The 22332-nt window shown below is 37.7% G+C and overlaps 1 protein-coding gene across 1 annotated transcript in view; it reads right to left on the reverse strand.

Annotated features, from left to right (window-relative positions):
• MIPEP (mitochondrial intermediate peptidase) overlaps positions 1 to 19931 on the reverse strand; it is a gene marked incomplete at its 3' end in the record, with an annotated part of 43309 nt that extends 23378 nt beyond the window's left edge. Inside the window, exons 1-9 of the mRNA XM_010016836.1 lie at positions 19731 to 19931; positions 17894 to 17982; positions 15688 to 15774; positions 14713 to 14776; positions 12762 to 12944; positions 10048 to 10204; positions 9555 to 9603; positions 8846 to 8906; positions 8148 to 8200 (exon numbers count right to left, since the gene is read on the reverse strand). Coding sequence (XP_010015138.1) covers positions 8148 to 8200; positions 8846 to 8906; positions 9555 to 9603; positions 10048 to 10204; positions 12762 to 12944; positions 14713 to 14776; positions 15688 to 15774; positions 17894 to 17982; positions 19731 to 19931 — 944 coding nt within the window. The remainder of the gene's footprint in view (positions 1 to 8147; positions 8201 to 8845; positions 8907 to 9554; positions 9604 to 10047; positions 10205 to 12761; positions 12945 to 14712; positions 14777 to 15687; positions 15775 to 17893; positions 17983 to 19730) is intronic.
• Between the last annotated feature and the right edge of the window lie 2401 nt (positions 19932 to 22332).

A 22332-nucleotide genomic window follows, 5' to 3' on the forward strand; every position in this document is an offset into this window, starting at 1 on the left:
ACTCTTTGGCAAGCTGCCTCTACATTTATTCAGCCAAGTTACAATTTTTATCTCCAACAGGAAACACATGCAAGTATTTTTGGGAAAAGAAATCAGAAAGGAAGTTATTACAAACCATACTGAACTACACTAACAGGAATTCTGCTACCAGTAAAATTTCTGCTAAGGGTTACTGCTACTGGCAGGAAAGGTTAATGTTCTGGAGACAGACAGCTAATCTGTGTTGGAAACCAACTGGAGCTCCATTTGGCGATAACAACTGCAGAGAGGTGCCTGAAGACAGGTTTTCTTGTATGCTGTAATTTGCAGCTTGTTTGCTGCACCAGCTGAACAGACAGGCAGAATTCAGTGGGCAGAATGATGCACATGGCACAACTAACGTCACTAGCAGAACACAGTACCGCTGTCTCCAAAGCTGACAACTACATGGAAACATGGTTACAGCACTTCTAAGGAATAAAAAGGATTCAGGTCAGCAAAGCATGCCAGGGCAAGAATCAGAACATCCTGTCTGGATACCCTTTCACTTAAAATATGAGTTCTGGGCCCCAGCAAGGTCATTCAGAGTGCTTCAAATAGGCAGGCGCCTAGGATGCCTGTCACAAGAGAAAGGCAGACATAAATACATACTACTGTCAGGCTTAGTAAGATACCAACTAGAGCTAACTAGCAGAAGTCTTGAACTTAGCTATGAGCTCTGGCTCCTCTCTGCAACTTAGGCTTCCCTGATTGGACTGCATGTTGTCTACCTGATTCCCAAGAGGATGAACAGCATGGCCTTTCCTATGGGAAGATGTCTTTGATAATGCAGGCAAAGGAGATGGAAGAATGGTGGTCTGATGAACAACCACAACTTTGCAGAGAACTGCATACTCCAGTCAAAAAGATTTCTTACCACAGAACCTTTCTTCTAGGGTATGTGAGGTCAGGAAAACTGGTATGAATTGATTTTTGATACTTGCAGTGCTACAAAACTACCCTTGAACTTGAGCACATAAATTTTCTTAAGCTGTTACATGAAATTCGAAGGATCTGAATGTACTTCTGGAAGAGCAGGAAAAGGAAATACCAAAATTTCTATCCTTTAGAGACATACACACCCACCAGAAAACACAATTATTATCAGATAAGATGACTTCCTGAAGTCAAGAAGGCATTTTTACAGACTAGATATTAAAAAATAAAATAAATTAAAAAAAAAACCCAACATAAGAATAAAGGACACCAGTATATAAATTTCACTCAGAACAAATCAGAAACACCATCAAATACATACATGAACTATCTGCAGTGGGAAACAATATTTTTATCTGTGCCAAACTTTCAATTAGCTACTTTGACTTAAAAAAAAAAAAAACAAAACAAAACAAAACCTCAATTTTATTGTAATAATGAGCCTTAAGTTACTGTGTTCCTGTAGAATTGCATAATTCATATGCTTAAATGTCCAAAACTGTAAAAGACTGAGAAGCACAAGAACAAACAAAAGAACTTTGTTCTGCTGTCATTTTATCTACAATGTATTCCAATATCTTAATTCACACTGAACATCTGATTTCAAACACCAAAGCATCTGTACTTATAACAAAGCCCAGGAAAGAATGAAAATTTTTTTATGAGCTCAGAAATTTTACAAGGAGAAATCTCAGTACCATCCTAAAGAAAGCAAAAATATCAAAGAAAACAGTAGTTTCTTTGATGTAAATTCCTGCTTTACATTAAAGGATAAACTATGTTAAAAAATCCAGACACCTTACTTTTACAGTATGCAGTCCAGCACTATTTTTAAAAGAAGCAATGTAGCCAAACCAATTTAAAAACCAATTTTAAAAAGAAGCTAACTGAAACAATGAGGTTTGGTTATTCTTCAAGAGCAGCAGGCTTCAAACAAAAAGGCTGTGTCCTGTGAAGAACAAAGATGTAGTATGTGATTATAAATAATTATTTCTAAGCTTGTATGACTTCACTGGGTCTAAAGAAAATGCAGACTTCTAAAATCACTTTCATTTAAGCTGTATATTTGGAAGGAAACTAAGAATGTTTTGTGCAGCATGACTTTCATCTATTAAGAATGCTTTTTATAAACTTGAACATTAGAGATATTTGAGTAAGGATCGCTGTTCTTCAGAACATGAGCATTCAGACTCTTAACAATTGCAAATTAGGTGGTTGGCAAGAATTTTTATCAGTGGCTATTAGTCTCCCACATATCCTTGCTTCTTTTTTCTTTTTTTATTTTTGAGAAAAATTGTCATCTTGTTGAAGTCCACAAAGATACAGAACAGCAGGGTAAGTATTGCTTAATAAAACAGATTCTGTCAAAACTTTCAAAGAAACTCAAAAAAAGTCTTGTTAGGGGAAGATAAAAGTGAGATGAACCCCTAAGGTAAACTTAGAGACATCAAGACAAGGAAAACCCCTTCCAATTTTCATTACATGCCAGACTATGAAATTTAATTCTTTACCTGAAGGGAGACTCTTAACCATGATTTATAGAGAACTCTGGATTTCTTAAATATAATAATAACGATAATAATAGAAAGCCTTTGTACTCCCATCAACCACAAACTAGCACCTGTATTTCACGTTCCTCTTTTCTTTCTGTTAATTGTAGTTCATAGAATATTTTGGAGGAGGTCAGGGGGTAATTTGGAATATTGGTTTGGTATTGACACTATACACAACTTTTAGATTTGAATCGTTTTCAAATCAACAACAACTTCTTTGTCCTTTCACTATGTTTTTAATTAAAAGAAAAAGTAATTCCTGAAACTTCACTTGTGCTTGACAGATAGTCTTTCAGTAACTTTCCTCCGAAACGTTTAGTCCACTAGCTTAGTGACTGGTAAATTAAATGGACTTTTTGCACCTTAAGTTAAATTAGCATTAGTTGATTTAATAGAAGCATGCCTTCCCTTGTTTAAAAACAGGTATTATAGAAAGCTTTCCTTCTTTATGAGCATTTGGGTTGAAAGATTTCTCAGTTCTTTTTAAAGTTTGCATTATTTTTCCACTTCAAATTTCAATTTGAACAGAGTGAGAGTTTTCTCACATATTCCACAAAGGGCTTGGGCTATTTTTGCATATGTTGCTCCCATCAGAGAACACTCTTCCATAAAACTAAATATAATTTAACAAAAAGCAGCCACAAACAAGTTTGTTTACAAGTAACTTGCAAACCTCAACATTAGTTGCAGCTTTTAGCAACTTGAGAAACATCCAGTCATGTTTAGGTATCTTGGTATTGAACCTACCCCTCTGAAAGAACAAAAGAGCTGCCCACTCTCCCCTGAAGCTGGCTGCCTATGTACAGTCCCAACAAGAACACAGATGAGTTATTCCTAATTCCTGCTTAGCTGGTCACCCCAAGATCCAAAATGCCTGCAGTTGGTGCGGTGGCTTCTCTTTCATACACAGCTGGAAAACAGCTTATTTTGGCATTGATTTGTTCACTCCCAAAGCCAGTCTTACTTATTTCTGCAGTCTCAAAGAAGATGACCAGCACAGAGTGCAACAGGCTGCAAGCACATCCCAGTTGCAAGTTGAATAAAATCCATGACATTTTGGCAAAAAAATCCCAAAGTGAATCATAGCCAGCAAAGTCAGCCCAGCCTGGTAAGAACCAAAGGTTAGGGAAACAAGCATCAACACCAGATATGCTCAGTTCACCACTGCCAGTTCTCAAGAACAGTTCTGTGTCTCTGTCAGAAGGAGCTTAAACACAATCCCACCTTCAAGGCAAATAGTTGACCTCAAAAGGCCTCTTCCAGCATTTTGTTTTGTTTGTTGGGTTTGTGTTTTTTTTAAGTCAGCAAGGCTACTACATCTTTGCAAGATCAGGGCCTTGAGAAATATTTATAACTGCAGCTGCACTTACTGAGAAGTAATGGGATTTAATTAACGCTATGGTACTTGCCCGCACTAAAACTCAACAGTATTATTTTTGTAATATGCATGTTAGACATCTTCTTACTTGTTAAAGGCTGAAGCATGTTCTAGCATTCACTGGTTATTACCCTTAGTCTGCCAAAATTCTTGAGGTTCTCTTAATTACTCTATCTTCTTTTAAGATACTACAACCACGAATTTCAGACTTTTGTCTTCAGTTTCTCTTAGATGCATTTTTATACCAACAACTGTTTTCTCTGCCACTTCAACTATAGCTACAATAAGATTAAACTGTCCAAAGTGTGGGTTTAAAGCCAGAAAGGCTACCTAACATAATTTAGTGGGGGCAAAAAGTAAACTATCCTGTTACCATCAATGAGAAACTTACACTTTTGAAGTAGGATCAAATTTCCACGGAAACGACTTGATGAAAGCTGACAGAAACAAAAGTATTGTGGCCAAGTTTACAGAAAGAAAATCGGATGCTGTGAATTTAGTCTGGAGCTCCTCCTGCTGTTCGACTTGCAAAACAGCAGAAATGATCAGTAATGACTGCAGAAGCAGAGTGTAAATAATGTATTATGAGGAATCTAATGAAGCATTTGTTTCCTTAATCATCTTCTCATACAGAATAAAAATATTTAGAAAATATATAAATGCAATTTAAAATACACAACAGAGATATAAAATAGACACATTAAAAATACATCATGAGTTTCAGTGTCATTTGAAACAAACTGATGTAGCTGGTCAAAATGTGGAGAGCTAAAGAGGAAATAAAAGATCAGCTCAGGAGCACATTTTATAATGTTTGTTCCCAGCATTTCTGTTTTCAAATAGAGTCATATAGACCAAAATAGGAAACAGTAAACCTTTTGCAACAGACACATACACTGTCCCATCTAACATTTCTTGCACCCTTTAGTGATACATGCGCAAAATACTAGAACATTGCTAAGTTACTGAATCAAAAACTAAGCATCTGTAGTGTCTTTCTTTATACCTAGGTTTGTGAAGATAACCTGCATCTTACGTACCTGACCATATCTAGGAAACTATGGTTCTGTAGATTCAGCTGGAGCCACAGTGACAATAGTAGTCCGAAAGAAAAACCCAAAAGCATGATTTGTTTCCCTTTCAACAAAAACATTTTACTAAGCAGAAAGAAAAAAAAAAAAAAGGAAATTCCTAACAATACAGAAATCCACCACAGAAACTACTACTGAGTCTGAAAACATGGCAAAGATGTAAGCCATGCTCTGCTCACAGCATATTATGACTTTCTGTAAAAGACGAAGCTAGAAGTAAATTCCTTCCAAAAATGAGAAACCCTTGAAGAACAAAATAATTCACCTGCTAAACAAAGAATAGTAATAATGAGAAATGCATAATAGGTAAATATATCTTCTTTGAAAGCATATTTTTAATACCATGATGCAAAAACACAAATTAAATAGGATACAATAAGTATTATTTTATTTCTCTTACAAATAAAATGAAATGAAAGACCATACAATTAAAACAAACCCACAAAACCAAAACAAAACCCCACAAACAAACCCAGACAACATCACTTTTATTTAAAGGCATAATCTTAGAATCTTAGCTACTACAAGATAACTGGCTCAAGAAGAGAGTAACAACAAACAGCTAGAAGTCAAACTTCCACCAGTATGAAGCTTTGTGATGGGTATGTTTCTCATATTCCAGTTACAAAAGTATTGAACATACCATAGCATCCAAGGGGCATTCAAGAAAAGATGTGATCATACAGCAGTAAAAACAAACACAAGATAGATTATGGCAGATTCACATTTACAAAAGTAACAGTAAAACCAGCATGAGTACCCTGTTAAATACCTACAATATGGACAGAATAAATATCAAGCACTGTTAAGTCACTGCAAATCAAGAACTTTTCCCAAAGACAGACCACTATACAGAAAATAGGACAGTGAATCACCTAAGCCCTTGGGTTTTAGCAAAACACTGCTGCACATGATGGAGAGGAAAACTACTCTGCCTTCCCTGTCTTGTAGATCCTGTATACCTGCCAGTAAAAAACACCCCTGCCCAAACTGGAGGGAGAAAAAGGTTGGTTTCCAATCCTGCACTGTAGCCAGGGTGGCCCTATGTAAATTCAGGACATTCTTCACACTGATCCAGCTGCCAGACTTGGTGTCTGAACAAATAGAAAATAGCAAAGATACACTGCCAATGTCTTGGTTTGTTTAACCTGTAGCTCTCCCTTCATAAAACTACCATGCAATTCTTAAAGTAACTGAACTGCGTCTTTTACAAAGCTCCACAAGGAAAGGAAATATTTTATTTCCTAATGCCAAGATGAGCAGAATAATCTATTTGTGATCACAAGCAACTCAATTACAATATGGTTAGCTTCGTGAGATGATCTAAGGACAATAAGACAGCATCAGAAGATACTTCTCCAGTAGGAGAAAGAAACACAGAGCCTTCTACACCTAATGCTCTAACCCTTATGGGACACACTAATTCTGAAAACAGGGAAAACAGACACTACAGGAATTGCAGAAAATGAATAGGATACATAGACAATAAATTTCATCAACATTTTACAGTAATTAAGTACAGTGTATCAGAATTTAATTACTGCTGTTCTCAAGACACTATACAGGCAATGTATAGGAGATAGAATCATAGAATAGTTAGGGTTGGAAAGGCCCTTAAGATCATCTAGTTCCAACCCCCCTGCCATGAGCAGGGACACCACACACTAAACTATGTCGCCCAAGGCTCTGTCCAGCCTGGCTTTAAATGCCTCCAAGGGTTGGAGCATTCACAACTTCCTTGGGCAACCTGTTCCAGTGCCTCACCACTCTCACTGTGAAGAACTTCTTCCTTATAGCTAACCTAAAGTTCCCCTGTTTAAGTTTGAAGCCATTACCCCTTGTCCTACCACTAGAGTCCCTAATGAAGAGTCCCTCCCCAGCATCTGGAACTACAAGACATTACCTTGAGTAAGTATGACAGTGCTCTTCCACAGACTGCTAGTGATAACTGTTAAGATGGAATTCGGAGCTAGGTGGACCTTGACTCTCCTCCAGTAAAACCACTACCTCATTCCCACTTTCACAGAAGGGTGTCTGCTACCTCTCCAGTTTGAAATGAAAGCAGCCACTCCCAGGCCATGCCACAAACAGGCAACCCATATATACACTATGGAGTGCTGCATGTGCTGGCACGGGCTACCAGGAGCAGACCCAGCAGCTATACATCCCTCTCCCTCCTCTGCATAGCAAGTTCTGTGCACCTAAGACACAAACGCTGCTGCACATTCGTAAGTCAGTTCCCACGTGAGCATGTAGTAGCTTAAGAGGAGGCCAATATTAGAGCTACTGCTCATAAAACTACTGCCTTAGTAACAATGTACAAGAAAGCAGCAGAACAGCCAGGCCAACTGCTGGCAATCCTTCCATGCTGTGTCTACACTGCCATAGCTTTCTGATACAGAGTAAACTACTACTTTCACCAGATACATCCAGTCCAAGTTTGTTTAAAAAACCCCAAAACCTACAACTCTGCAGCAAAGGAAGATTTCTCCTCCCCTTCTTGCAAGCAAAGCACAACTTTAAATGATCTTTTCCAACACAAACCTAAAAGGTCACTGCTGCTGATCTAATAAAGGCAACATGCAGGGCTCATGTCTTTCAGAGCTGGCATCTCATTATGTGCAAAGGTCTTGTGCACTGTTTAAGTCTGTGTAGAGGGTTTATTTCCCAGTCTTTGCAGGAGAGATGAGAATGAATGCTATCCATAAACAGTGAAGACCTACTCAATAAGTTGCTATTTGAGGTCTGTAGAAGGGGATGATAGTCAAATATTCAGTAAGAAGTACGTTATGATTAAAATATGAAGAGGAGTTGGATTGTGTTTAATGATCAAAATTTATTTTTAAACATTAGCAGCTCAGCTAAGAGATAAAAGCAAAACAAGTGTAAGGATTTGCTAGCTGTTTTGAAATCATTTCATCCTCTCATATCTTCAAAGAGGGCTCATACTCCACTGTAAAACAACAAAGGAACCAAAATCTTCTAAAGGCATTCCAGCAGTAACTGAGAAATATTACAAACTGCCCCACCAGATAGTCTTTATTTTTTCAAACTGAAGTACATCTTCAAAGAAGGAAATCCTGTTTACATTCAGGACTTTCTTTATCCTTACTGCAAGGAATGAAATAAAGGCACTCATTTACATTAGAATCACGAACATAAGGAGCTTACCTCTCAGCACGAAGGAGGCCACTGTAGTAAGGGTGATCCCACGGCATCAGCTTCTGAAAGCAAATTCCAGCTTATAATTACAATTATGGACAAGTGAACCCAAAGTAAAAGTTTTGCTTCCTTTGAGTATTTTTGCAGTTTCGACAAGTCACAGAACTTTAAAACATAATGGGAAACATTCGGTGCTAAAACCAAAATCAGAAATAGCATCATATATCCTTTTTTTACAAATTTGCTTGAAGATGGTATTTCTTATTCCAATATATAATGGGGGCTTCATACCAGATTTCAAGAAATGCACTCAATTCAAATAGAAAGATAAAACTAGTTACATGAAGAATTAGAATACATACAATACAGTATGCAAACTGGACGTGCATCAAATCTGAAGTACAGCCTTTATTTTTCAAATTAGGCAATTAATTCAAAATAAAGTTATACTCACTTTCACCACTTTATGTTCTGGTTATCCCAGTATCATTTGGTATAAACCAACACTTATCTTGCACCCAGTGCTTGGTTTTAATACAAATAGCAGCCTAGCTGTCAAAAAGCATTGGAAGCCTGAAGTTTCTCTTTCTAATTACACTGTGTATTCTACACTGAAATAGTTATTTTTTCTTGTAGAACAAGGTTAACTTATACTATATTTTTAAAAAGAAATAAAACAGAAAACCACACATGAAAATTTAACTTACTGAATTCTGGGGGTTGAGCTTCATTTTCATCTTTGTCATAATTTCAAAATCTTTCTGAGTTCTGAAAAATATTTTTATGATTAAAGTGTTAATGAAAGATTTTTGGGCAATGGAATCCAGTACATAATAATACTCTGTCCTAAGAAAATGCCCACCATCAGATATTGATGGTACTCTATAAAATGGCAGACCCATATATACTACCATAAAAGAACTTTTCTATTCTGTTTCTGTCATTCAAATACCTTCAAATTAAGCTCCTCTTACTCTGCTCGTACACCTCCCAAAGCATTTTCTTTCTTACAATACATCCTACCTACACACAGTGATGAAACTCTTTTGTGCCGTGTGGAACTAAAGGAGGCAAGAAGGACAAACAGTGAAATTTCCTTATAGATTAAAATATATGGAGTTGTGTATATGGGGAGAAGACCAGGAGAGGCATTCTTCAACACTTAAACTTGGTCATCTTGTTTGCTGTCGTCTTTTTTGTCTTGGCATATCACTCATTGCATTCAGTGCTGGGTATTCTCTGATCATAGATGCAAAATTTACCTAAGTCAATAGCTCCCCTCAAAACTCTGAAAAAGTCTTGCTTTTTGTTTCATCAGAGCATAGAATTAGCAGCACTGACTTATTAGTGCACAAGTCCCTCTATTCTTGAAATAAAGATTACGGTTAGAAAAATGCCTTAATGAGAAATAAATACCTTTTAGACAACTGGTCAGAAAGCTTCTCTAGAAACTCTTTTACTGCCTCTAGAAGTAAAATAGGGAGAAAAAAAGTAAGAATGTGATTTCTTCCCTTAAAAGATATTAAGTTTACATTAAAACATTCCAAAACAAAACAAGCTCCCTTAGAAGAACAAAATTGTTTTTAGAACAACAAACTACTCCTTTGACCATTACCCCATCATTTCAAGAGAATTTAGTACCACATTTATGTAGTTACATGCTGGGATAATGCATAAAGTTACATGCTGGCAACTTTATAATCAAAGTGAGCACTGATTCTGACAGAAACACTGGTTCCTGCACAGTAAGTATTGCCTTTTATATAAGGCATGAGTATTGCATACAGTAAAATGTAACAGCACTGAAGTAGCATGTGCAAACTTAGCAAAAGAAACTAACAACTTCTGATCTCATACCTAACACAGTGCATTTGATTTCTCAGCACGCCCTTCCACACATGCCTTATACCTGGATTTTTGGCCATTGTTCCCTTAAGAGCCCTGTGGGCAAATGTGTTGTACCCAACCAACTGTGCCAGACTGTTTCGGCTAGCAAGCAGTTCTTCTAAACGGCTCAACTGCTCAGCGTTTGGGTGAAGAAAAATCTTGTAAGCAGCTTCTCGCACCTAATAAAAGAAGAAATTAAAAGATCACACTTCTACATTGCAATTTTTAAGGTAAACAAGTGATGCAATTGAAGTTTTACAATTCTCTGATCTGGTGTTACAGCTGTATTTCACTGATATTTTTGGGAAAAGGCCTAAAGCCTTTTAACAATATTAATTCTGACTGCCTGGCAATTACAGATCTCTTACCCATTAAAGTTGGAATGAGGAAATGCAGTGAGACAACTTAACACAGAAAGATTGCCAGAAAGGGTCCTGTTCATTCCTTCCCTCCTTCTGCCAACATCTGTGCTTCTCAGTCCACTCTGTGGGCTGTCTTAACTCACTAAAACTTCTGAAAATAAAACCAAAAGAAAGCCAAATTGTTCTCTGCATGTCAGTTAAGCTGGCTTATGGAAGGATCTGATAAGAACCAGAGACAGGGTCAGGGAGAGAAAAAAAAAAAAGAAGAGAAAAGCCTTATTTCTTTTGAAGTAGCAAACTATGCCTGCCCATCTGCCCAGGGACAATCAAGTCTTTCTCCTATTTCTGGCTTGTTTGGTATTTTTTATAACTCTTAAAAAAAAAAAAAAAAATCACCTCAAGCCTCAGAAAATTTGAGAGAATGCTTTTTATGTTTCACAAACCAATTGCAGATGATCTTTATTTTGTAAATACAAAATAGGCTGAAGTAATACAGCAACAACTTATGCTTTCTCCGTTTGAAATAAGCTTCTCTCTTTGGAGAATATATTTAACAAAAATGCAGGTCCTGGGTTTATAAAAAATATTACTATAATAATTCACAAGTCATTTCATACCTGTTCTGTTCCAGTAGGCTTTTATTTTTTTAAGAAGGTAAATAAAATAAGGGAGATGATTCCCCTTCTTTGAAAAAAGTTTAGCAGTGTGCCTTTGCAGCGAAGGCCAACAGCATAATGAGTTCTATTAGAAAGAGCCATCTGGTCCATGGATGTGATTGCTTCCCTCTATTTGGTATTGTCCAGACTAGATTTGGGTTATGCAGGACAAGAAAGACACTGACATACTGGAGTGGGTCCAGCACAGAGCCACCAAAATGTTTGAGGTCTGAAGCACATGGGCACAGAATGGAGGCTGAGAGTGCTGGGTTTGTTCAGTCTAAACGAGAAAAAGCTCAAAGGAGATCTTAATCTTCGTATATTTAGTAGTACAGCATGCAGGACAGCAGTGAACATGCAGCCAGACTGTTCTAGGAGCTGCAGAGCAAGAGGAGACAAGCTGGAAGATCAAAAACTCCCATTTGATATCAGGAGATTAAAAAAAAAAAGTGAAGATGGGCAAACACACTGCCCAGAGAAGTAATGGAATGTCCATCCATGGAATGGAAAGTGTTCAAAACTCAACTGGACATATCACCAAGAAACCTGATCTACTTGATCTTTCTCTGTAGAGGATAAGAATCAAACTAACAAGCTCCAGAGGTCCCTTCCAAGCTAAGTTATATGATTTCCGAAGAGCTTCTCCAAAGATCTGGCTCACAGAACTGCATTTTGTAATTCAGTAAATGAGGTTTTTAACCAATCTGGTTGTCCACCAATACAGTCTCTAATCTCCTACCTTGGATTGCTCCAGAACCATCCTAGGGATGAAAGTAAAGCTGCCTGTAGTTCCCCATTTGGTTTTTCTGGCCTTTCTGAAGGTGGATCGAGCATATTATTCACATGAGTCATTGTGGTTCTTTCCCTGATCTTCACAGCCTACCAAAGACTGCAGGCCTTTCAAGGACAATAGCCAGTTCTCTCAGGACCATTGGATGCATCCCATCTGGTCACAAGGGCTTGTACAGGTTGAATTCTCTCAAGTAATTCCAAACTATATCTTGATCAACTGCTGGTTGTACTTCTCTTTGAATCCTTTCCTCAAGAACAGTGAGCTGGAAGAACTCATTGGTGAACACTGAGGCAAAGAAAGCAATCAGCATCTCGGCCTCACCTGCATCTGCTGTCACTAAGTCACCCACCTTATGCAGCACTGAGCCCACCTTCTCCAGCCTTTTAGTACTAATTGCTCTTCTTGTTGCCTTTGATGTCCCTTGCAAGTACCAACTGCACTTGAGCTTTGGCCTTTCTGACAACATCCCTGTATGTACAGGCAATATTTCTAAATTCCTGCCCTGTATCTGTACCTGCTTCCATCTCATGTCTGCTACCTTTTAAAGATGAAGCTTTGTCAGAAGTTCCCTGCTTGTCAAACCTGGTTCCCAATATACCTGCTTGGCTTTCTAAGGATCATGATGCACTGATACTAAGTATCTTAGTATCCTTGTGTTACTGAATAAGTTCAAGTCTGCTTGCCTGAAATCCAGGATCTGTATTCTGCCGCTCTTCTTTCTCAATCCATTCAGGATCATCACTTCCCTTATCTCATAGCTACAAAAGCGAAGGCTGACACTCATTATTATATTCTAAACCAGTTCTTCCTTGTTTGTCATAACATTATAATCATAAATCACACACACTTGCCTCAGTAACAAGTAAAATAACTTATACAAAATTTTGTTATAGAGTACGCCAAAGCAAACTCATGGAATACACACCAGATCATCAGGACAATCAGCATGCAGACCAGCAACTTGCAAGTAATTGCCTTCAGCTAAAAAATTACACCAAATATGCTCTGGTAAAACATGTTTGTCAATCTTGTTGGGAAGGTGAGCTCCTGTCAGGAATTCATTACATAAATCCAGTATTTTGACGTTGAGGTTGACTGCCTTTTTACGCTGTAAAAAAAATAGAGTACAAAACACATAGTATCTTCATAGTACAAGCAAAACTTGAAGTTTCTAAAACCTTAAAGGACTGTTCCAGAAATGAAGCAGAAAATACAACGCTTAAGATTAGACCTACAGCGTCAGCAAAATCCTAACATAGGGCTAAAGTCGACAAGATCTGATGCTCATACAGATCTATAATTTCATACAGGATTGAAATTTGAAAGCAAATGCCTGTGTTTCTGCTGTAAGAAAATGTACACTGGAGTTTAATAATAATTTACCTAAGCTTTGCTAGCTGCTTGGCAAGCATTTATAAAATTATGCTTAATATGACTGCTTTGTAAAATACAGTTGAGAAAAAAAAGGAAGCATCATGGAGATGGATAAATCCTACTAGTGTCCTGAAATACATGTAGAATTACAATTCACTTGTTACTGTTTGTATTGCACTATTTCCTGTAGACTAAAAAGCATTTGTAGTATTTCAGCCTTTACCTGAGGAGTTTGTGATTTAGGGTGTTATCACCATACATTACAGTATTTCACACATTTAACCTTACTGTAGTATCTGTTTCAGTGAACTTGCTCATGTTAGTATAGTATGCTCTCTATTGCCTGTGGGTTCATAGCTCAAAAGAAAAGCCTAAGGGTATAGATACAACATACTTGTAAAGCCCAAAAAATTTACAAAACCTGCAGATCTGTCCTCCCATTCCACCCTTACTCTTAAAAACACATCTTTTGAATTTTATTTCAGAAAGCAGAAATTCTTTGTAGCAGAAGTAAATTCTAACTTATGACAGTGAAAGATTTATGAAGCCTGAAACGAGAATTGAAAAGAAACACTCAGCAGCAAGCAACAGAAGTGAAATAGGTAGGGGAAGAAGAGGAAAATGTGCAAAATTAAGGGGCAAGTGAAATTGTAACTGAAAAGGAACGCAACACTGTAGAACCAATAGTAAAATCAGAAATAAAACCCAGAGTCCAGGTTTCAGAGTTGTTCTTTGTATGAAGGTAATTGTAAAAATATATTCTAGGAGCACTTTCCATGTCACAAAACACAATCACAACCATGATCTTCAGAGTAACTTTACCATACAAATCTGGCAAAAGAGCTTTTGTATAGATCTTTTTGGAGGGGATGACTCAAATAAACAAGGTATTAACTTTATACAGGGACATGAGCTATGAACAGACATCCAACAGAGCATCCATACCACAAAGCATGGTGAAAGCTGACAGTTTTGGCAAATCCGATACTGACTACTGCAAAAGCATGTAAAAGCTCCAAGAGAGGTAGTCAGACCATGCCCAGGCGTTCAATATTGATCAAGATTTACAACTTCTGGTTACATGAGCACTAAAGGAGAGCCTGGCCACACACCTGATCCCTTCTGAAACACTACTTGATTAGCCTGTCACCACAACGCACAGGGTCCTGCTTTTCCCCCTCTGTAAACAGGCTGCTCAGACACCTAAACTACTATTTTAAATATCTGATGCAGACACCAATCAAAGAAAGCAGGATCCCAGGTCTTGCTTACAACTCTTCAGAACAAACTAGGAAGAACAGCCAACTAATATCTAAAAGAACATTCAAGACTTAAAATAGACAAAATTAATCACTTCTGAGAAGACAAAATTCCACAGAGGACAATAGGAATCTTGGAAGACAAACTGGCCTAGAATCACATGATTCATGTCCTACATGTTTCATTATCTGGTCTTTGGTAGTCAGACAAATTTCTGTTCATATATTGTAGTCAAAAGTTACCTTTTCTTCATCCAAATGAATGCCACTGATTTCAAAATCAAACATAAAAAGTTCTGCCACTCGCCTAAAAATACAGTAAATCCCTGTTAAAACAGCCTCATTTGACAGTAAGCATAACTTCTTAACAGACTTTGTCCTTAGTAGTTATTTAGGTTTCATGTCTTTTACAGAGAGTAACAACACTTGTATGAGTATTGTTATTATGGACACAGACTTCCTATGCTTTAGGTCCAGTTTACTCAGTGAAACAGGATTTTTCCTTTGTTATTTTAGTCATCTGCACTGAAAATATACTTCAAAATAATTCCACCACATTAATCTATTTAATTTAACCAATTTGTGTAAATTGCCATTTTAATCTGACACCCCATTTATTCTAACAATTCAGAAAAAGACCTCTTCAAATTTACCATCCGTCATAGTGGGGAAAGGAAGAAATAAATTTATTCAAATATTAAGCTTGTCAGACCTTGGCAGCAATTAAATAATTCAAAGCTATAACTGAATAAGCAGCTAATAAAACACTTTACGGCAATCATAAAGTAAGCTTTAAATAAATATACTGATAATCTAGTTTGAAAGATGCTAAGACTTTATAAACTGAAATCAAGTTATATAGTCTGTTCCCTTTTTTTACTGCTAAAATTCTGATATATACACCACAGTACAGCACCTCACTTTAAACAAAATGTTGTTACTGAAGAAAATCTTAAGTTCTCATTTTTTTGTTTTTACGGATCTCTGTTATTCATTTTAAACATACCTTATGCTGTACAGTCACAGAGACATCCTCCAAGACTATACAACTACAAGCTTCCTAACTCCTGTACAGGTAATTTTGCAGTGACAATTAGGTTAGTAACAGAGATGTAGTATGTTTTCCAGTTGTAATTAATTTAAGAGAACACAATATAAGAATATTAAGGAAAGATATATACCATCTAAATATCAAAATCTATAAGCATTAATAAGTACCTGGTTTCTGGATCTAGGGAATTCATAACAACTTCATCAGCTAGCAGACGTCTCAAACTCTGACACAATTCAACATCTGTATTTAATCTGAAAGAACAGAGTAAAAGAATCACACATTAACAACAAACACTGATATTTCAGTCTCTTGGTATTACGCATTCAAAGGCAGAGCGTAATGTTTACTGACGCAACATTAAAAACCAAGGACTGTATTTTCAAAATGCTTTCTGGTTCACAACCACACTTAAAAACTACAAAATCTGGACACAAAGGATGTGTCATCAAACTAGCACGGAAACAGGTCTTGTGCATCCAATAGGAAAATACTTCTGGATGGCATTTTGTGGCAAATATGAGCAAGGCTAAGACTGACAGTTTATTTTTTATGCACAAAGTCATGGCAAGAGCAGAAGGGTGGGAGAACCATTTTCTCATCCTTATTTTGAAAGGATTCCATTAAAGAAAAATCTGTGCCCAAGTTTGCCATCAGATAAACATGCTGCTGGCTGCCACTGAAGTAGACTAATAGCTTAATATCCTCAGAACATTTCCGGATGCTCACCACTGTACCTGTGTCAGACAATACTATGTCCATCAGATCTGGGGGCATGTTAACTACAAGCATGTATGTTGACCTGGATTACTGGGTGGGAATCACAGTGCAGAATGAAACATATATACACTGGCATAGCTGCAGTGGGCAGCAGCCCCCAGCCTGACAGTCTTAAGCACTAACTTCTTCAATCAGCTGATGTGCAGGAAGCCTCTGCAGCCCCACTGGTAAAATTAACTTAATAATTATCAATAACCAATTCAGAGAAAGAAGACAAAACTGCATCATGCCTGTACTTCAGAGAAGGCTCTGTACAGAAGGTGATAAATAAGAAGCCCGGCACTGTCAAAATGTGGCTAAAAGCAGGTATGTATTGTAGTAGCTCCTGAGGGATACCATTTATTCATGAAAAATAACATTCAACAATAGCTAGTTTTGAGCATTTACAATAGTTTATGAACCTCTCAGGTTAATTTGTGAATACTTTCTTCTTTCTACATATTTTAAATCTGAAGTGGTATTCAAGTATTAAAGTCAGGTTGTTATAGATGATGGTGTTATGATGGTGTGCTCAATCAAATCACATTTTTCAAAGTTTTGAAAAATCCAGTGCAAGTGAAAAGCTTCCCAAACACACTGGCAAGACCAAACTTAATCTCATATTTCTCTTTTTTAGCTAGCCATGTTAGTCACAAGGCTAACTAACCAAACTGATGCACTGCTGTCCTCCTCAAAGTATAGAAGACTTCACTGCCTCTGCAACTTGCTGTGGGACAGTAAGTCCACTAGTCACTGCCTCCACTGTTACAAGAGGGAAGCAGCAGACTGGGTCACTTTCACAGTACTGCTTTGGTAAAACTTTCACTTAAGAAGGCTACTCTTGAATGCCACAGGAAGTGAAGAACCTGAAAGGACACTGTATTTGGATATTAAAGATCTCCCCTTTTCACCTTATCTGCAGCAAGAGCAGAAGATTTGCAAAAGCAAATCAATTCACTGTGGTCAAGTATCACAGAAGTAACTTTCAGGACTTAAATTTTAATATATTAAATAAAAAAAAGGAACCTGAAGAAGAGGCAAACTTCAGAAACAGAAGCCTTTAAGAACATGTTCTATGAAATGGGGTTTTAAATAAAGCATAGGCTTGTCAGAGTAGACCAGGCATATGCCACAGCCCTAAACAGACACATCCTCAAACACTTATTTTAATGGGAACTGTCCTCTTTCACATATCCCACTCACTGGCTGAAAGTCAAGGGATCAGCAAATCAGAAGAGAAAGGGCTCTAATAGATAACAGCTTAAATCTTAAAAACAAATTAGTGTTTTGTACATATGCTTTCTTTACAACAGCTGGTTAACTGTCAAGTCCTAGAAAAATGGGGCTTTGAGTCTTATGGGCTTCAGTGACATGGAGTCAATTTATAATTTAAAACTGTTCAGAACACAAATTGAAACTAAAATAGAATAACCTTTCATGAGATACTGTAACAAAGCTAAATCCCTCAAGCATCTGTAACAGCAAGACTGGGGCTTTATTCTCATGTAAATCCTTCCTACACATTTTTTTGTTGATTGCTGCTTTCATAGATGATCATTCAGGAATTTTTAAAGATGCTTATGGAAACAGCACACAAAAAAGCAGAAAACCTACTTCTCTACCATGGTACCAATGTTCCTGCAAGCTTCTTCAGCAGCTTCTCTGAATGCAAAGTCAGGATGGGCAATTTTCACAAAATCGGCCTGACGGAAGAAGAAAACAGTGAAGTAAAAAGACAAATTAAAAAAACTTCAATTATAAACAAAGTTGCACCCAAGTACTTCTACTGACATTTCTAAAGTTCTGTGCAATCTATTTGCAGAATTCACTTTTTTTCCCCTAATTGGAAAACTGCTGACAACTATTAAACCACACAGTGATCATGTCTTTCCAAAGAATATATTTAATCCATCCACGTCTTAAAAAGATTTTTAGTATCGTGGGTATCTTAGAGGCCTTACAACATAGAGATACTCCAGTGTATTTAAACGTTATTACAAAAGGGTTTTTTTGACTAAAAAAATCACAGCTAAGAAGGCACACCACCAAATGTGCCTAGGGGTTGCTTTTTTCAAACCCTTTTACTCTTGTGAATGGACCATCAAGTTATGCTTTGGCATCACTACCTAGTAGGAAGAAAAATATTTAAAGAGAAAACCCCAAAGTTCCTTTGGATTCAGAACAGGTTTTTATTTGACTTACTAATTTAAGTAAGTCTCCAAATACTTAAAGGAGTTCAGAAAGTTAGAAAGATGCTAAAAGGCGGTTGGCTTGACTTTAACAGTATGATTGCATTTTGATTGAACAGGCACCCTCATAAATGTTAACGCACTTGAGATTTTTACTACTTAGAACCCGTTTAAAATTCTCTATAATATTGACAGAATGGGTGCTGAATGGCCCATCTCAAAAGTCCTGCCAACAATTACCAGATTGCTTCTAGACACAGCTCTGTATCTTCAAAAATATAAACCTGAAAGTAGTACATAGGAAGTAATTTTACCTCAGCAAAATGATATGAAACTATGATCACTGAATTCTGACATTAGTGTTTTAGTCAGATATTGCTAACAGGAATTAGGCATAGTCTATATAAAATATAAGAGACAAAAGGAGAATTGGGGACTTGACAGAGCATGTAAGTACTTTCAGAAGGAAAAAGAATGTGCCTGGCAAAAAAGGCATCTTGAATCTAGAGAAGAATGAGAAACAAGATTTGAGAACTGCAAACACAAAGAGAATTCAAATGTGAAAAACAAAAAATTCAGTAACTTAAGAACCGATTTGAGTAGGAAGGTTGGATCTGCTTCCTTCAACGAACAAGTGATGCTGTAATAAAAGGTATACTTTGTATTGCTCTCTAGAAACTGTTTGCTCAAAGCGTTTTGTTAAACTTAGCATTTCCTGATACAGAATATCAAACCAAGTACTCTAACACTGTGGACAGCAGAAACAGCAATCTGGGAAATACGTGCATTTTTTTTGGTGTTAATAAAAGGCAGTTCTGTTCCATTTCATCTGCTGCTTTTAATCTGTAATTCTTTATGGACCTTCACCTATAAACTTTCATAATTTAAAAATGTGTATTGCAGCTTTGAGAGCAATACCCTGCTTTACATAATGTAAGTTACACTGGAAAGCTTATACATTGACATTACATCTGAAACACAGTTCTGATTTCACTCTTTTTTCCTTGTTGTGGCCTTTATATTATTTTTACTTCTGTATTAAAATTAACTGTACAGTTTGACAGGATTTGTAGTTACCTATCATTCAGTAAAAGCCTTTGTGACTAACTTTCAATCAATGCCATTTTCTGCCTTAGCATAAAATTTCACAGAGCTGATCTGCTCTGTGCTGAAAATCCTGAAATGGAATAACATGGTGTAAGCTTGCTAAGACAGTTAAAAGAAACTGCTTCAAGTAATAATAATAAAAAAAAGTAACTTACCAGGTCTGCTACTCTGCACAAGCTATCTGAAAGCTGATCAAAGATCATTACGGTCTCTGGCCCAGGCGGTGTTGAACATGCCTTCTGCACTAGCTGTTCCGATTCTTGCAATGCTCTGTCCTGTGCTTCTTGAAATCCTTCTGGACAGCTCAGTTCCGGAACGCCAAATAGACCCTGCAGTGCAGAACACAATGAAAACATATGAACCCTCTCCCATTTTTGCCCTTTTGTTTCGGGATGGAATTATCACCACGGAATTTTACCAAAACAACCCCCAGCAACCATGGGCTGCCTAAAGAAGTGGTAAATGCTCCACCCCTGGCAGTGTTCAAGGCCAGATTGGAAAGAGCCTTGGGCGACATGGTTTAGTGTGAGGTGTCCCTGCCCATGGCAGGGGGTTGGAACAAGATGATCTTAAGGTCCTTTCCAACCCAAACCATTCTATGATTCTATATTGTGACACTTCACTAAAAAGTTCCCACGAGTGTTGCTCTAGAGAGAAGAGTCACAAAATCAATCACACACACTGGTACCACATGAAAACATCTTCATTTCCCAGAGCAAAACCTCACTGAGGTTCTGAGGATTGTTCTCAGCAAACCTTAAGAGTTCAACATCAAACCCTCACAAATTTGCCTCTTTTCTCAATGCATTTTTTATCTTGCTTCCAAAGCATGAGCACCAGACAAATTATAGAAAGTCCACCTACATGCTCAAATGAGGTAAAGTCATCCCTCTGAAGCAAAAGAGACTTATCAATGAATGTGAGGACTAAGTGGGAATGTCAAAACAATTATGTGCTGGCCAGCTGCCTTAGATATCAATGCATTACAAGCAATAGGACAGTTAGTAGTCTCAGGGTCATTAAATAAGCCCAAGTACTGGAAACAGATCTCAAAGGAATGATCAGCAAGAACTCAAAAATGCTATAGTATGAATAGTTTTATTCCTGAAGTTCTTAGAAAGCCTGGCTCTGTCCAACAGGGCAAGGTAAACGCATTGACTTGTGCAGGGGAGACACACATAACAGTTATGTTTTGCATTTGTGGGAGTTAAAAGTGGTCCTGCTGCAGATCAAATAAAATTGCTAACACACCTGCTAGGGAAGTTCCATAATATACAGCTACAATAGTAAAGGAATTTCACTTAAACCAGCATCTCTGCAAGCAGAAGTGACACTGAAAAAGACATGTTTGTTTATATATAAATGTTTATAAACACATACATAAACAAGTGCATACAAACATAAACATACATGTACACACCACTCTTCAATAGTGCTTGCTGTATAACAGACTCAAGACCACCCCTTCACTAAGCTCCTCAGCCAGCTGATGGAGTCCTGCAATGTCCCAGCAAGGTCCTGGCCTTGCTGCTGCTCTTCATCACCTCTCGCCCTCCCAGAGGAGCTTCTCCTGCACATGTAGTCCTCTGTGAACAGAAGGTATCTTCTCTTAGAGATAACTTAGCCACAGAGCTCCTCCTCCATATGACACCAAGTTTGACATAACAATTTTAGAATTACCAGGAAAAAAAAGAAATTAAGCCTGGTGCAGGTTTCTGTGTTCTTTAATGGCACGGCTGCATGGCTGCAGCATTACCCTCTTTGCTTGGCCTTAGCAGTCACACGCTACCTGTCATAGCCTCTTTGCAAGCCTGAAATACACGACTATTCCCAAAACCAGAATATCCTCCCCACAGACCAAGCAAATCCAGAACTCATTCCCGAATCATTTTCCTGGAGCAAAACTTACACCAGTGGGCTTGCAGAGGCAGGACAGCCTGAAGAAAAGTTTCCCAAACAAGTGGTGGATTATAAACAGCGGTCAGAATTGTCCTCACTAAACCCCTTAGTGCCAGAGTTCAACAGCTTCACCAGCCTGGGCACCGTGGCAGGAATAACCAAGCCAGTAAACTAACACTGGGATTTTATAGGTGTAAGTACACCTGTGTCATTGAAAGTACCCATCTTACGCTGACCAGAAACTGGTTTAGATTCCCAGGCCTCTCATTAACAAACACATCCAACTCATCCTAAAAAGAAATAAACCAAAGGGCCCGAGGGTCACCAACCCAGCAAACAACTGCTTTTTTGCCATAAGCAACTGAATGTCAAGAATAATACCCACGCAAGGGGCTGTCAACAGTCTAAATGATTTTAAAGCACTGCATTGTGCATTGGTGAGGCACTGGAATGGGTTGCCCAAGGAAGTTGTGAATGCTCCAACCCTGGAGGTGTTCAAGGCCAGGCTGGACAGAGCCTTGGGTGACATAGTTCAGTGTGTGGTGTCCCTGCTCATGGCAGGGGGTTGGAACTAGATGATCTTAAGGTCCTTTCCAGCCCTAACTATTCTATGATTCTATTATATGATTCTATGATCAATGCACAGGCACGACACTGATAGATTAAAAAAGACACAGACAGGTAAGAGCTGGGAGTGGAAGGGGTAATGTACATAAAGTCTCTATTGAAGCTCTATGCAAATGTTTCAGTAAACGAGGCCGTGATTTTCAAACTCTTATGTGTCCAGAAGCGAGAATGCTTTGTTTCATTAGAACCAAAACAAACCCTTACAAGGCTGTAAGGGCCTACCCCTCTGGT

Source organism: Nestor notabilis, unplaced genomic scaffold (genome assembly GCF_000696875.1).
Source record: "Nestor notabilis isolate BGI_N333 unplaced genomic scaffold, ASM69687v1 scaffold23350, whole genome shotgun sequence".
In the NCBI taxonomy this organism is placed as follows: domain Eukaryota; kingdom Metazoa; phylum Chordata; class Aves; order Psittaciformes; family Psittacidae; genus Nestor; species Nestor notabilis.